General features: G+C 40.7%; 1 protein-coding gene across 2 annotated transcripts in view; it reads left to right on the top strand.

The window, feature by feature from the left end:
• Positions 1-14,789, top strand: part of DOCK1 (dedicator of cytokinesis 1) — a 277,725-nt gene that overhangs the window by 40,821 nt on the left and 222,115 nt on the right. Inside the window, exons 10-18 of one of the 2 annotated variants that reach the window (XM_039378955.1) lie at positions 185-320; positions 649-721; positions 2,883-3,025; positions 5,309-5,434; positions 6,624-6,748; positions 7,065-7,163; positions 7,861-7,933; positions 9,206-9,309; positions 9,706-9,889. In XM_039378955.1, the coding sequence (XP_039234889.1) occupies positions 185-320; positions 649-721; positions 2,883-3,025; positions 5,309-5,434; positions 6,624-6,748; positions 7,065-7,163; positions 7,861-7,933; positions 9,206-9,309; positions 9,706-9,889 (1,063 nt within the window). The remainder of the gene's footprint in view (positions 1-184; positions 321-648; positions 722-2,882; positions 3,026-5,308; positions 5,435-6,623; positions 6,749-7,064; positions 7,164-7,860; positions 7,934-9,205; positions 9,310-9,705; positions 9,890-14,789) is intronic. The other variant, XM_027737067.2, reaches the window with a different exon arrangement.

The raw sequence follows: 14,789 nt of genomic DNA, 5'->3' as shown, positions 1-14,789 counted from the left end.
AAAGCAATTAATTTACACAGAAGTCAAGATAAGATGTTTATATGCTATAACAAAAACACTTTGCCTTGGTGCTAGAGGCTTGCACAGTAAAGGCAAACCTTCTGAACAGCAAACCTTCTGCCTACTGAAACGGAACTTGAAATCCAATTATTATGAAGTAACCTGGTGAAACTGCTCTTTCTAGGACCTGGGTAGCAAAGACCTGAAGAGAGAGAAAATCAGTTTTGTGTGTCAGATTGTAAGAGTTGGCAGAATGGAGCTGAGGGACAACAACACCAGGAAACTCACGTCCGGACTCCGGAGACCTTTTGGGGTGGCAGGTAACTGTGCTGGATCTGTCCATATCATCTCTTGCACAGAAACTGGGTGTGTGAAACTCCTGTGGGGTTGTATAAACTCAGAGTTGTTCCAAATGTAATCAGACTCATGTATCAAACCAATTACTGTAGCTTCCAGGACTTGTGTTAGAGGTGCCAAAGGTTATTTGCAATGTGTTGTTGTTCCATAGGAAAATTCTGAGATTACATAGTTAATAATTCTGTCCCTCTTCTGGGTTGTTCTGTTGCTTCTACTCCCCCGGGGTGTTCCCTTTGCCCCCCTCTTCCCATGTTAATCCCTTAATTCAGTACCCTTTGTTTTTCTTTGCAGTGATGGATGTTACTGACATAATTAACGGGAAGGTTGATGATGAGGACAAGCAGCACTTCATCCCATTCCAACCGTAAGTAGGAAAGAGTTTAAAGAATAGCAGAAGGGAAAATATTAAGAATTCAACTTTGATTTTTAAAAAAACAGTCGGTATTCTGAAATTAATTTATTTAGTGAGGTATTTTATTTTGAGTAGTACGTGCTAATATATCTTCTTGATTATTTCCCATTAGCCATAACTTTTGGGGTTTCTTAAGTTTGAGTTTAAAGCCTGCATTCCCAGTTTTGCAGCACTGTTTTGTTTTTATTTAAACATGGTGATAATCAGGGTGATAATATGTGAGAGTTGAAACACTTGAATAAGTTCATTCTGAGTTTATCTCTGCCTGAGATGGATAAAGACCAGCAGTGTTACCAACATCCAGTGCAGGTGACTTCTGTGGATTTAGTAAATGATAACATTTGTCTTTTCCTTGGTAGGAGATGGAATTTCATAGCCACAGTAATGAGAAGGATGGCTTGATAAACCTCCTGCAATATCTTCTCATAATTCAACTTTATCATGCCAGACTTTTACCAGAAACCTTAAATATTTTGGTGGTTGGATACACCTGCTCACAGAATCAGGGAGATCAGTGTCTACATGGACTTGGTCTTAATTCTAGTTGTCTGAAACCACAGACCTTCCCACACTGACTCTGAGCTTGTTGACATGGAATATATAGATATGTGTAGAGAAACTGCTTTTAGAAGCAAAAACTTATTAACAAATAAGAATGTGTGGGAAATACTCTGTTCCATCCATAGATCATAGGGGTTTTTGTTGTTCCATGAAGCAAGGAAAGGTAGAAGGATAAGGCAAATAAAAGTGCATAAAATATGGGTGTTTAGTTTTCCCGTTGTGGGAAATGCTGGAGTGCCATCTGTTCCAAAAGGCAAAACATAGTTATGGGACCTAAGTTCCTTGATTGATACACTAATGGTATTCAGAGGGGGTTTAATAATATTAAAAAGAAAGGAAGCTTGAAATAATGTTATCTCAAATCAACTTTATTTTGAAAAATAGGCCTAATTCAGGAAGCCCTTGTGGTTTGAAGGTGTAGGGCTGGTGAGAGGACTGCAAGACATGCAGGTGCTGCAGAAGGTGTTAATGAGAAAATCAAAGTACAATTCCATTTTGCAAGGAAACCATAGGTTTTTAGGGAAGAGTAGCATATGTTTATTGCGAGGTAAACAATAGCAAGTTTATTTTTTAGTGACTGTGGAAGTAAGCAATGAAAATGAACATTTGTGTATCAAAGTGGATGCTAATGGAACATCTAGTTTTCTGCTCCATTAACACTGATTTATTTTTTTTCTGTGTAGACAAATCAAATTTTTGGAAAAGATGTACAATGTGACTTTTTTTTTTCTTTCCCCCTGTAATAAATTTAAAACATTCTTCTGAAAAAAGTGTGTTCCAAAGAACATGAATAACGTGGAATCGCATGCTGAGCGCTGGTGTTGTTATTTCCAACGTAGGCTTATGCTGTTCATATGAGCCACATTTTTCTCCTCATTCCATGCTTTGTTTCTGTTGTACCACACACAATTCTGTTTTCACATCTTTGTTTGTTTGTATTCATTCACTAGCCACCGACACATTGGCTGTCAAAAGCACTTGGCGAGATTACTTCAATGCCACTTAATGCTGCTGTTTATTTATAGTTCCCATCTTTCCATTTATTCCCCAAGTTTAACAGAACGTTTGGGTTATCTGCTTTTCTCCTCCTTTTTCTGTGAGATTTATGGTAGCTTTTCCTTCAGACACCCTGCACTGCTGCTTTACCTGTGGAATGGCAGAGGTGCCCCTGGAGGTGTTGCAGGGCCAGCCTGCTGTATATATGTATTTATATTAAAGGGAAAACTGCCTGTGTAGGTTTTCACTGCTTAACTGGGGGTTCTGAGGTGGGAGACCTTCCTCTGCTCACGGAGGAGGGCAGTGGGTCTGTGCATGTCCCTGAGGGGAGCAGTAACATGCCAGGTGTGCTGTACTCTCTGGTAGACCAGCGTTCTTCTGATTAATGATCTTCCTCTGTCTTTCTTGTCACCTTTCCTGTCCTCTGTCTTGCGTTGACTAATAAACACTCTTTGTCACAACTATGATACGATCTTTTGTGTTCCCTTGTCACTGTGACTTCTGGTTTTCTGTGCCCCTTTGTTTCCTGGTGTTGGTCGTCATGTGCATCCTCCAGGCTAGCGTTGGATGACGCCATTCGACACAAGCAGCTGAACATATCATCCCGTTTTTCACCCAGGGTGGCAGGGGAGAATGATTTCCTTCAGACTGTTATAAACAAAGTGATTGCTGCTAAAGAAGTCAACCACAAGGGTCAGGGTAGGTGCCTTTCTTTATCTACACCCCAGTGCCTAAAACTGCTCGTCTCCTGATTTGCAACATGATGATGATTTGAATTTTGCTTGTTCACTGCTCTTTGGTGACAGAAAAGGTGTTGGCATGACTCCTCCCACCTTCAGGGCTCATCCTGATATGCCCCCCTGCCCTACATCTTTTCCCCCTGCCCCACGTTGACTCTACAGGATGCATCACTGTTCATGTCTTGGATGTCTTTATGTTTCTACTGGAGCTACTGGAGAGATGATTAGGGGTCTGGAGCATCTCTCTTATGAGGAGAGACTGTGGGAACTGGGCCTCTTTAGTGTGGAGAAGAGAAGGCTGACATGGGATCTCATCAGTCCATATAAATATCTCCAAGGGATATCAGAGGATGGTGTCAGACTCTTCTCAGTGGTGCCCAGTGACAGGATGAGGAGCAATGGCCATAAACTAAAACACAAGAAGTCCCACTTCAACATGAGGAAGAACTTCCTTCCATTGAGGGTGGCAGAGCACTGGAACAGCTGCCTAGGGAGGCTGTGGAGTCTCCCTCTCTGGAGACATTCCAAACCCACGTGGATGTGTTCTGGTGTCACCTGCTCTGGGTGACCCTGCCTTGGCAGTGGGTTGGACTGGATGATCTCCAGAGGTCCCTTCCAACCTTAACAATTCTGTGATTCCATGCTGGAAATTATGACTCAGGAGTTGGCCGTTGTGCCCTTAAGCTGTGGATTTTGGCCTCCTCATGTGAAAGGGAGAGGTATATTCTCTTCCTTCTTTTCCTTTGCCCTATTTTTCCACTCTGCAGCTGCACTTGCAACATTTGGCTCCCTCCCAGGAAGACCAGGGCATTGTTCCTGCAGCACTACCCCCACCTGAGCCTGCAGGTGGTGAGGATGGAGCCCGAGCCCTCTCAGACCTGCAGTGGTACCTTCTCTTAGGGGCTGCTCAGAATTCAGTGTACACAGCTGGCATGAAACTCAGCTTCTCAAGTCTGGCTTGGTTTATTCTTGTGTGTATACAAAACTTCATGATCTGTCCAGTTATTACTGGCTTCAATATTTTCCTGGGATTCTGGATTAATACAGAGTTATGCAAACTAATGCAGAGTTTTCCCCAGACACTGTGTTTCACTATATCACTTAAGCCATATCTGCACAAGAGACCCAAGGAAGATGATATACTTTTTCCTGAATTTTTTTCTTTACTAATTAATAGCAGATAAAAATCTACATAAACCTTATTTTTGGATTATCCTTTAGCTAAAGAGGAAAATTTAGATCTGCTTTTCCTCCCCTTGTTTTCACGTACAGCCAGTGTGTATCAGAAAGGAGGAAACGTTTCAGCTTTTTGGATTCATTTCAGATTCCTTCCCTAAAAAAAAGAAAGAAATGCCCAAGCAAAGAGGGAAAGATTGAGTTGTTCCTTACCCAGTCAGTGCAGGTACAGTTGCTGTTTGGTGAAATAGCTGCTGTCAGAACCATCTCTGGCAGCAAGTCAGCACAGAGCCTTTTACAGAGATAACACAGAGGAGACAGCAAGCTGCCAACTGTGTACAAAATGAATGTACAGTTAATTGTGGTGCAGGATAACCCACAATTTGTTTCATAGATGGATATTTTTGGGGTGTTTTTCATAGATTTTAATTTGAGGATTTTCCTCTGCAAATTGCTGCTGTGATTATTTCATGCTTAAACTTGATTGCCAGTCACTTTACCAAGTGGAAGACTTTTTGAGGTTGGTTTTTTTTTTTTATTTTTATGGTTTTTTTCCATTTTGGCATCTTTCTTTTTACTGTACCAAGTATGCCTGATGTTAGTTGGCAAAGCAGCAGCTTTTTAGTGGCTTCTTTTGCTTCTGAAGAGAAAAATATCAGCTGTGTAAAACTGATGCTGTAGATTTCTCTGTGCTCAGAGCAGTAAAAACAACTTATGGGGTGGTGGTGATGAATCATTTTGGGGTAGGGATCTGCTGGTATTCCTTGGTTATAATACTTTATTTTTCCATGCAAATCATTGTTGCCTCTTTTCTTTTTTCCAGTTCAGTTTCATCAGAAACACTGGAACGTAATCAGACGTGCTTCTGTGTGCTTCACTCATATTTTTGCTTGAAGTGGCAGGAGTTTTTTGAGTGTTTTAAAATACTTTGTGTCCTAAATGTTATCTTAATGTGTCTTAATTATTTGAATGTTCTTACATTTTTTTCAATTTGTAAAAAGAAATCTTTAGTAACTAGGAATAAATCCCACCAGTTTAATAATTGTGGGTTTTTTTTACGCAACAGGTTTGTGGGTGACTTTGAAACTTCTTCCAGGAGATATCCATCAGATTAGGAAGGAGTTTCCACACTTAGTGGACAGGTCAACAGCTGTGGCTCGGAAAATGGGCTTTCCTGAGATTATTATGCCTGGTAAGCCAGTATGAATTAATGCTTTGTTATATTTTAACCTGCTTTACATGTCTGTACGTGTGGAAAATTTGGGGAGAAATGAAAAAATAAAAAAATTGACGTATGTTGCATATTAGAAAAAAGGGGTCATCAAAAGATTTTGTCTCCAATAAATGTAAAATATTTAGTAATACCTGCCACATGTGCTGCATCAATAAATAAAAGTACCACTCCCTCCAAAAAACCATGAAATCCCAGTGGCTGTGGAAATTCTCCTTTTTTTTCCAGTGAAAAAAAAAAAAACCTATACAAAGTGCACGCTTTATATCATCCCCATAGCAAGGGCACATGTAAAACTTATCTCCTGTGATGAATCCAAACCTGAAACAGTTTTAGAGGAACAGGCTTGATTTAGAGATATGCAAGTCTCTTAAGGTCTGTACCAGATTTAGAGAATGTATTTGAAAGAAAGCTGAATCATCTTTATTTAATATGTGCGTTCAGAGGATGTTTAATTCAGGTGTTTACCAAAAAAAAAAAACCCCACAAAATGGAACGTGGTGCTTCTCAAAATAAAACCTGCCACAAGCAAGGGCAGAACCCTGCACTGTCCTCCTCAGATTGATGGACTCTAGAGGATCCATGAGATGTTTCCAAAGCCCATCCCAGTGCCAGGTCTCCCTGTGGTTGCTGGCAGATGTGTTTGTCAGATGTTTTACTCTCTATCCCGTATGGTGGAAGTGCCTCAGCACCTTGTTTTGATCATATGTTGGCACATAAACCATCTGCCTCGGGAAATTATTGGAAATCCCTCGTTTCCCCAGTTAATTTGCAAAATTTCAGTTGAATTGGGGTGTAGCTGAAGAGCATTTTAAGACATAAAGCTAAAAATAACCCTCCCCTGCAACCCCCAAACCAGTGAAAACATCAAACCACTTCCCAATGTAACAAGTTAAACAGAACTCTGTAGGCTGTTAAATATTTTTAAATTGCAAAATAACTGGGCATGGACTAAATTTACACCTGTGTGGAAACTGATTCTTACAAATGAATAATGAAAACTGTGTAAAACTAAAACAGGTGGAACTGGTGTTTTAAATGTTTTGCCACGTGTAAATCTGATTGTTGTTTCTGTGTGTCACTGGTTTCACAAATCACTGGGTTTACTGTGAAAATTGTGAATTACTTTGTGCTTTGCTCTGCCTTTCAGGTGATGTTCGGAATGACATCTATGTCACCTTAGTTCAGGGAGATTTTGACAAAGGCAGTAAAACCACAGCAAAGAATGTGGAAGTTACAGTGTCTGTTTATGATGAAGATGGCAAGAGATTAGAGGTATTAAAGTATTTAATGGCTGGGCCTTTTGATTTTGATACATATCTGTTTAAGCCTTTTCTACGTCTTTTTCTGTACTTGTCAGCTGAAGTCCCAATTTTTATTTTCAACCACACTTGCTCCTTTGTCATAATTAAATACATCTTGCCATATCAGTGATGTCCTTTGATATTAATTTCATGAGGAGCTTTGAGCAAGAGCCATTCTGTCTTATTTTGACCTACTTCACTGATTTTTGTTTTTTGTTTTGTTTATTTGAATGAAAAAGACAAGTTTGAGACATACAAACACTTTCTCTTTCGTTTGTGTTTTGAAGAGTGTTATTTTTCCTGGTGCTGGTGATGAAGCCATCTCAGAGTACAAGTCAGTGATCTATTACCAAGTAAAGCAGCCTCGCTGGTTTGAGACTGTAAAGGTATATAAACTCTTAAAATAACTTTCTCTGTGTGTTAATATGCATTAAATATATATTTCAGTGAGAAGGCTTGAGAAACAAAACTGGGGAAATTCAGTGCTGGTAGTTGTGTTTAGCAGGACAAGGAATAGTTCAGCTAAGGAAGGATTTGACTTTTATTGCATATTGAACTTTATTTCATCCTTTGGTCAACTGTTGTGGGGGCCCTCCAACATCTCTTTAGGAATGGTTTTGCTTTATTTCCATGGAGCTGACCTAGAGAGGCAGAATATTAAGGTTAAAACACAATTGCCATAGCATTGAACTCATCACTGTTTTGGGATCTGTCTGATTGTGCTTTAAGCTTGGTCCATTTGCTTGGCTAATAACCTTTTCACTTCAATGCCAAGTTTGGATATTACAGAGGAGGCTGATGTTGGCTGCATAAAATACATCCTGTCTGGCTGTAGGCAGTGGGAGCAGGGTCTGTGTGCTGGGAAGGGACTTAGAGCTACTCCCCACAACATCGTTTTGAGTCCAAAGGTGCTTTTGTTGAGTCAGTGAGACAGAAAGTGGCAGAAACCCAGATGTTCTGCTGGGATTTTTAAACATTAATCTGTTTGGAAGTGTCAGGTGTCTTGCTGGAAGATGTCTAGGTGAGATTTTGGGTGCTGTACTGACTTTTTCCTTCCTCCATCCTCTCTCCCGACGCGTGAAGGTCGCAATCCCCATCGAGGACGTGAACCGCAGCCATCTGAGGTTCACCTTCCGCCACCGCTCGTCACAGGACTGTGAGTAGCTCAGCCTCTTCATTATGGCTCTTGTCACTGGTGCCAAAATCTCCTCAAACAGGCATAACATTCCCAAGCTGTAACTGGCTGTTGCCATTTTAGTGCAGGATTAAGTTTCTTGCCTGCTTGTTTTATGCCTCTTTTCCGCTTTACGCCTTCCTCACTCTTACCTGTCCACAGCAAGTTTTTCCTTTCCTGACCATTGTTTTCTCCAAATCAAATGAAAAGGAGCAAGTGGAATTTATTACTAATGGAATAAATCTTTCCATTAGTAACTCAAAGGGGTTGTGGTATTGTATCTCTTAGAGGTAGGTGGGTAGAGAGTAGTAAAAATATTTACCAATGGTTATGTGAAAGAGTTTACAGTTAGCTTAGCATCAGAAATTAAAGACTTTGGGATTATGAAGTTTGATTAATAAAATATTTACTTAATTCAGAGGATGATAGTTGCTAAGGAAAACAATGTGCCAAAGTCAGTGTCATAAGTGTCAAAATTATGACTGTGTGCTACAAATTAGTGGAGTTAGAAATGTTTTTATGACTCAAATATTTAGGTTGGCCACAGTCTAAATAATAAAAAGAGGTCATTCCTTAGGGCTGCAGGGCTTTCTCACAGGCTCCTTGGGCTGTCTCAGGTTGATTGCACTTTCCTTCTGGTTTTACTTCGTAACTTTGTGATCTCTACTTGTCCTGATGCTTTGTTTTTATTTAACTTTTGACAGTTGGTTTTGAACAATGAGAGCAAACAATGCATTTTCTAGTTCATGTTGCTGTAGAGTGGGTCAGTTTTCAGAAGCTTAGGCACTTCAGCTGTGTAATTATGGATCCAATTTCTGTTTTGGATCTCATGTTCCCCCTTCAAATGTCTGTTGTCAGGGCTCTGTGCCCTGACATCCTCAGTGCTGATCTTTAAATCCTCGTTCTTGCTTCCAAACACTGCCATTCTTCTAAAAAACCTGGACTTTCTAAATGTGTCACATTGCAGTTTTATTTTTAAAAAGTTGCCTTAATAAAGCTTTTGGAAAGAACAGATAATATAGAAATATGAAGCATCTGGTTACTGTTGAAGCATCTGGTCAATTGATGTGTTTATTTTGCTTTTTTTTTTGGCTCTATCTCATGTTTAGAAGACTCTCCTAATTCCTTGTACACTTTGTTCATAGGAGAATCTTTGCTATGATCACCCACATCTTTGAGATTTAGGTGTACTGTCTGTAGAAGTATCAAATACTTAATTTTGTGGTGATTTGTCTTTTTTCTTTTTTGTAACAGCCAAAGATAAATCTGAGAAAATATTTGCCCTGGCGTTTGTGAAGCTCATGAGATATGATGGGACAACTCTGAGAGATGGAGAACATGACCTTATAGTTTACAAGGTAGAATTTTGACTTTCCATAGCTCTGCTGACTGACTTCTGTTCCAGAATTCCCCAGAAAAATGTGTTCTAGACTGTTCTGTAGATCAAACAACTAAATAGCGAGTACTGTGCAGTTTGTGTGTGTGGCAGATTGAGGATTAAAACTTGAATATGTTTTTTCTGGGCATTTTAATTTCAAAGGCACTTGTTACTTAGTTCCGTGTGGGTTGGGAGAAGTTACTTCTGTAGCTCTTTTAAATAATCACATCTTGTCTCTTATCTTGGTGCTAAATTTTTGTTGTTAAAGACCCACTGAATAGCTCCAAAACCTAAGAAAATCCACTGTAAATGTTAAAATTTTATTATTACCAAGGTTTTTACTTGATATTTTCTCGTGTTTAAAACATCACTGCAGGCAGAAGCCAAGAAGCTGGAGGATGCCTCGACCTATCTGAGTCTGCCTTCCACCAAAATAGAACTGGAGGAAAAGGGACACTCAGCAACAGGGAAGAGCATGCAGAACCTTGGGAGCTGCACCATCAGCAAAGACTCTTTCCAGATTTCTACTCTAGTTTGTTCAACAAAACTTACCCAGAATGGTGAGTTCATGGAACTGCTGGAACTTCTGCTCCTCACAGTAGGAGTTGGGTTCTCTGTGCTGACTTCCCTGCCTTCTCCATGCCCCTTCCTCTGTGAGTGGATGGTGGTTGTTTGTCTTGAATTACGTTGTCTGGGTGCAGCAAAAGCATCTCCTGAGTTTGTGTGTTATCCAGCCTTTGTTTTGCTTTAAAGCAGTACAAGTCTCTGAGCAAACAGAAGAATCCCAAGTTAAATGGGAACAGGGATACTGTTTGCCATATAGCTGAGACTTTTATCCTGAAATACACTGCAAACAAGCTCTGTGGGATTGCACTTTTCCTTGGCTATGAAGGATAGCACTAAGGGAGAGGGGGAGTTTGCTTTCAAGGGGAGGTGATATCACAGCTCTGCTCCCAAATAAGCTGGTTTATGTTATTTCCAAGGTGCAATACCCAGCTCTTACACCCGGAGAAAGCTCTGATGTTTTCTCCTCTCATGCAGAAGGGATGTGAACATGAGAATGTGTTGCATGGAGGTCACTCTTAGGTTCACACACGAACACAGGCTGCTGGCAGTGGAGTTGGCATATTTTGCTTCTTTTAAATAAAACTTGCCTTCTCTACATTTTTCCTGTGCATTCGTCAGCTGGCTCAGTGCACCCAAAGCCTGGGGAAGTCAGAGCTGATGGCAGCCACCAAAGCAAATATTTCACATTTGCAGACTGTGCCCTCTGTGTAATTTTTGTGCTTGGTTGCCATGGAGTGATCCCTTGTTCTCGTGGCTGCTCCAGCAGCAGACTGGGAGTGTGGGTGGGTGGGTCATTGAGCCGGGAGTGAGTCATTCCAGGGAACGGGATCGTTCTGTCGTGACTCAGGAGAGGGGATGGATCAGCTGGGAGTTGAGCTTGTGCACGAGGGGAGCTTGGGATGGGGGGGTGGGTGGGAATAATGATGAGATTGGCACGTTAATGAGTTTCCCTGTGTCCAGGGGGAATACCACTGACAGGGAATGCCACTGCTCGGGTACAACTTGGGAGGCAACTCCGAGTTTATTGCGGTGTTTCCAGTGGTGTTTATTCCGGTATTCCGGGTGTTTCACATGCAGAGCACATCGGATCCACTGCAGCCTGGCAGGCTCCGAGCCTAAGAGGGCGTTTAGCAAAAAATCGGGATATGCTTTTAGGATTTCAGAGCAAAGATGGGATCGTAGCTCCACAGCAACGCACTGGGAATGGGGGCTGTGGAACACAGGAACCAGCACATAGGATTGAGCTGCTTTTTGTGATATTGGTGTTGTTTTTCCCCTCAGTCTTCCCTGGTGCTTGTTAGTAATTAGAGGTATTTCATGGTGATCAATATATTGATGTTGCCTTCACAACACTGCTGTTAAAATTAAGACTGAGCATTGTTTTCAGCCTTAATTTACATGTAGTTTGCTTTGAAGGTCTGATCTTTGTTTAGTGTTGCTGTTAATTATGTTGTCTGTGAAACTTTTCCTCCAAGTTGCCAAAGTCTTGTCTTTTCTTCAGAGTATTCTGACATTGTTAAACAAGATCACCGCATGTCCTTGAGTGGTTTAGAAAAGAAGCAAACAAAAAAATCATCATTAAATTCCTCCCTCAAGTATGAGTTTTCCTCTGAAAGTTGGCAGTGCTCTTCACAGGACAATTTCTGAAGCCGATTTTAAGTTTTGGAAAATTGTTGTTTAATAATTCTCCTTTAATTTTCTTAAAAATAAGTCAGTAAAAACACATGGTTATCCTCATTTACCAAAATGTTCAGCCAAAACACATTTTTCTCCTTTTGCTCATCTATAATAGTTCTTTCTTCCCCCCTGCAAGCATCTTAGAATTGGCTTTAAGACTAAATTTTAGTAATTCTGAAAGTATGTGAATAAATCACTTTGCTTTTTCTGCGTGGCATTTGATGGTGCAAAGTACTTCAGTTCTCTATAATCTTTAAAGTTATTAATGTTGCCTTTCATTAGTCTCCAAAATAAGAAACTGGTAAGAATTCAGCTTTTTTTTTTTTGCTTTTTTTTTTTGAGAGAGCAATATATGAATTACTACTTAATTAACTTGAGCAGTTGTCAGTGATTTGAGGCAAAAGATGATAGAGCAGCACATTCCATAGCCTTTTCCTGGATTTTGCATTGAATTTTTGGAGGAATAGTGATGTAAGACAAAGAGGAGAAGCCCATACCCCCAGGGCCTGTGGAAGTAAATCCTGGTGGTGCCTTTTCCAGGAGTAACAGGATGGATGTCCTTTTATTAACAGGGTGTTGGGAATAGAAACTGATATTGCTGGAAAAATGTCCTGTTTACCAGTAGCCAGGAGCTGGTGCTCTCCCCATGGATTTGCTGTGGTGAAGGATCCAGGGCACCTCTAAGGCTTATTCAGAGAATTCCTATCTTTTCTTTTCTGCCTGAAGGACTCAAACCTCTAGATAATAGTGACTGTTACTTAACTGGAGTCAGGACTTTGAGGAACCAAGGAGACCAGGCTGTTGGAAAACAGTTGAGAGGAATTTGGCTAAGTCAGTCAGCACAGCTGATAATTAAAAAAAAACCAAAACAACACACAGTGTGACAAATTCAGGTGCTGTAGTGGCATAAAAAGTGAAGCTGTAAGTATAGAATTAAAATAAAAGTCATAAAATGGAAAATCAAATGTTAAAGAAGAAGGATAATTTCAAAGAACGAGTGGAAATTTAATTTGACTGGAAGTATTATCTAAGTGCAGTGACTGGGCTTTGAGAAGAATTTGGGTACATCTGTAGGGAAACCTTTGCATGGATACAGGTCAAGGAAAGTAGGTAACCAGGAACTTGGGCTGTTTTCTTCCAACTGTAAGTGCTGTGCAAAGGACAATCCCGAATGGAGTCAATATAACAATAAATCACATTAATAAAGCAAAGTTGTTCTTGGGTACTTGGCATTCTGGATGTTTGTTTAAACCCTTTGCCGTTGGAAATCACAGAATCCCAGACTGATTTGAGTTGGAAGGGACTTGAAAGCCCATCCAGTCCCACCCCCTGCCATGGGCAGGGACACCTTTCACCAGCCCAGGCTGCTCCAAGCCCCGTCCAACCTGGCCTTGGATGCTTCCAGGGATGGGGCAACCACAGCTTCTCTGGGCAACCTTGTTCTGTCTTCCTGATGTTTTCTAATCTCACATTTCACTTGACCTGGGCTGACTGCAATATTCTTATTTACTGCATTCTTTCACTGTATTACCTTACACAGACCTACAGAGTGGGATTCACTGAGTGACTGGTGCTTTGCTGGGGTTTTAGTGCTTGCACTAATAGAGTGAATGCCCATTTTTTCTGTACTCTGTATCTTATTTTTCTCTTCCTGGAAGTTGGGCTGCACTGACATTTTCTGTGCACATATGTATATTCATTTAGCATTTGCTCTGTCATCACGCTGAGAGTACACGTGGATTTGTTTTCTTGGGGCAATCCATGATGCTCTTTGGAGTTTGTCTGTGGGCTGGCTTTTGTTCAGATCATTTCTTCTGTCAAGCTGATGCCTTGTTAGAAGTCAGACTGGAGCCAAATTCAGTGGTGGAAAGCTGATGTAAATATACTCATGAAACAATTTGGATAACTCATGGAGGCATCTTTGCTTTCCTTCCAGAAGGAATTTTTCTGTTAATGTTGAGTTTCTAAGACTTCAGGTTCAGGTACAGACTTGTAGGATATATTAAAAAAAATGGGGGAATGGGGGACTTGGATTGTTTAAAGCTTTAATGTGGTAAAACACTATTTCTGTTCCCAAAGAGATGATGAGAAGGCTTGGTTTGAGTGCTGCTCAGAGAGGAGTTTATCCAAGAAGAACTGCAGTCCTTTCCACTGGAAATCATTTTATTTACTGCTTAGAATGAAAGATTTTGGGAAAATATAGCAGCTACTTTGGGTCTCTGCAGATAATTTCCAGAAAATACTCTGCAGATTCATGCCTTGATAAACATTGTGCTAGTTACTTTGGAATTCTGAATAAAAGAAGTGAAGAGGTATTGGTTCAGAGAAACTGCCTGATTGAAGTGACTTTGGGCAGAATTCACATAATATGAACCATTTTGGGAGGTGGTTAATGTGCAGTAGTGATCCAGGGGCTGAACTGAAGACAGGCAATCTTTAAATTAAAAGAATAAAATTATTTAGTTTGGAAGAGACCTCGAAGATGATCGAGTTCAGTCTCTTACTGAAGGCTTCTCCTGAGCCTGACTTACTGCTGGTTTGTTTTGTGCCAAAACCTGACCTTTCATGGAGGATTTTTTCCCTGAGGCTGGTCTGGTAGGATGAACATGGGGGTTTTGGGTCTGTGGTCAGTTCAGCCTCTCAGCAGATGCTGGGGTGGGTTTGCCTCACTGGGGCTCCAGTGTGGGTGTTAATATTTACCAGTGTGCTTTGTAGGGCAACCCCAACCGTGAGTTCCTCTGGAGTTTTCCCTGAAGGAAACTTTAAAGTGACTAACAGGGAGAGCTTGCCTTCTATATTCCCTTATTTCTCAGGAAATGTTTAAGTGACAGGATCTTAATAATGCAGACTCTGGGGATAAGCCCATTTGCATGATTTGATCTGTACCCTCAGTGTCCATCACTTGAGAGCAACCCAGCAATTATTCATCACACAGCTTTCCACTGAATTCATTTAGTTTGCAACTGTTTGCCTTGCATTGTGCCTTATTTTCTTTTCAGTTTATTCAATGAGAGCAAAGAAGCTGGAAACATTAAAGCTGGGAGAGTCACTGCCCTGTAGATATGACTGTGTTGGTGGCTGACTAATTTCATTTTGGCATCTTTTTCAAAATACACAACTGTTGTGTACAACAAATTAAAACCCAGGGACCAGACTTCCTTGGCCTAGATTTTCATGCTGATATTTCAAAAGCTGGCTGCTTTTCTGAAAGCCTTT

Source organism: Pipra filicauda, unplaced genomic scaffold, assembly GCF_003945595.2.
Source record: "Pipra filicauda isolate LSUMZ 115617 unplaced genomic scaffold, ASM394559v2 scaffold150_size2825430_pilon, whole genome shotgun sequence".
Classification (NCBI taxonomy): domain Eukaryota; kingdom Metazoa; phylum Chordata; class Aves; order Passeriformes; family Pipridae; genus Pipra; species Pipra filicauda.
This window is presented reverse-complemented; position numbering and strand designations above follow the sequence as displayed.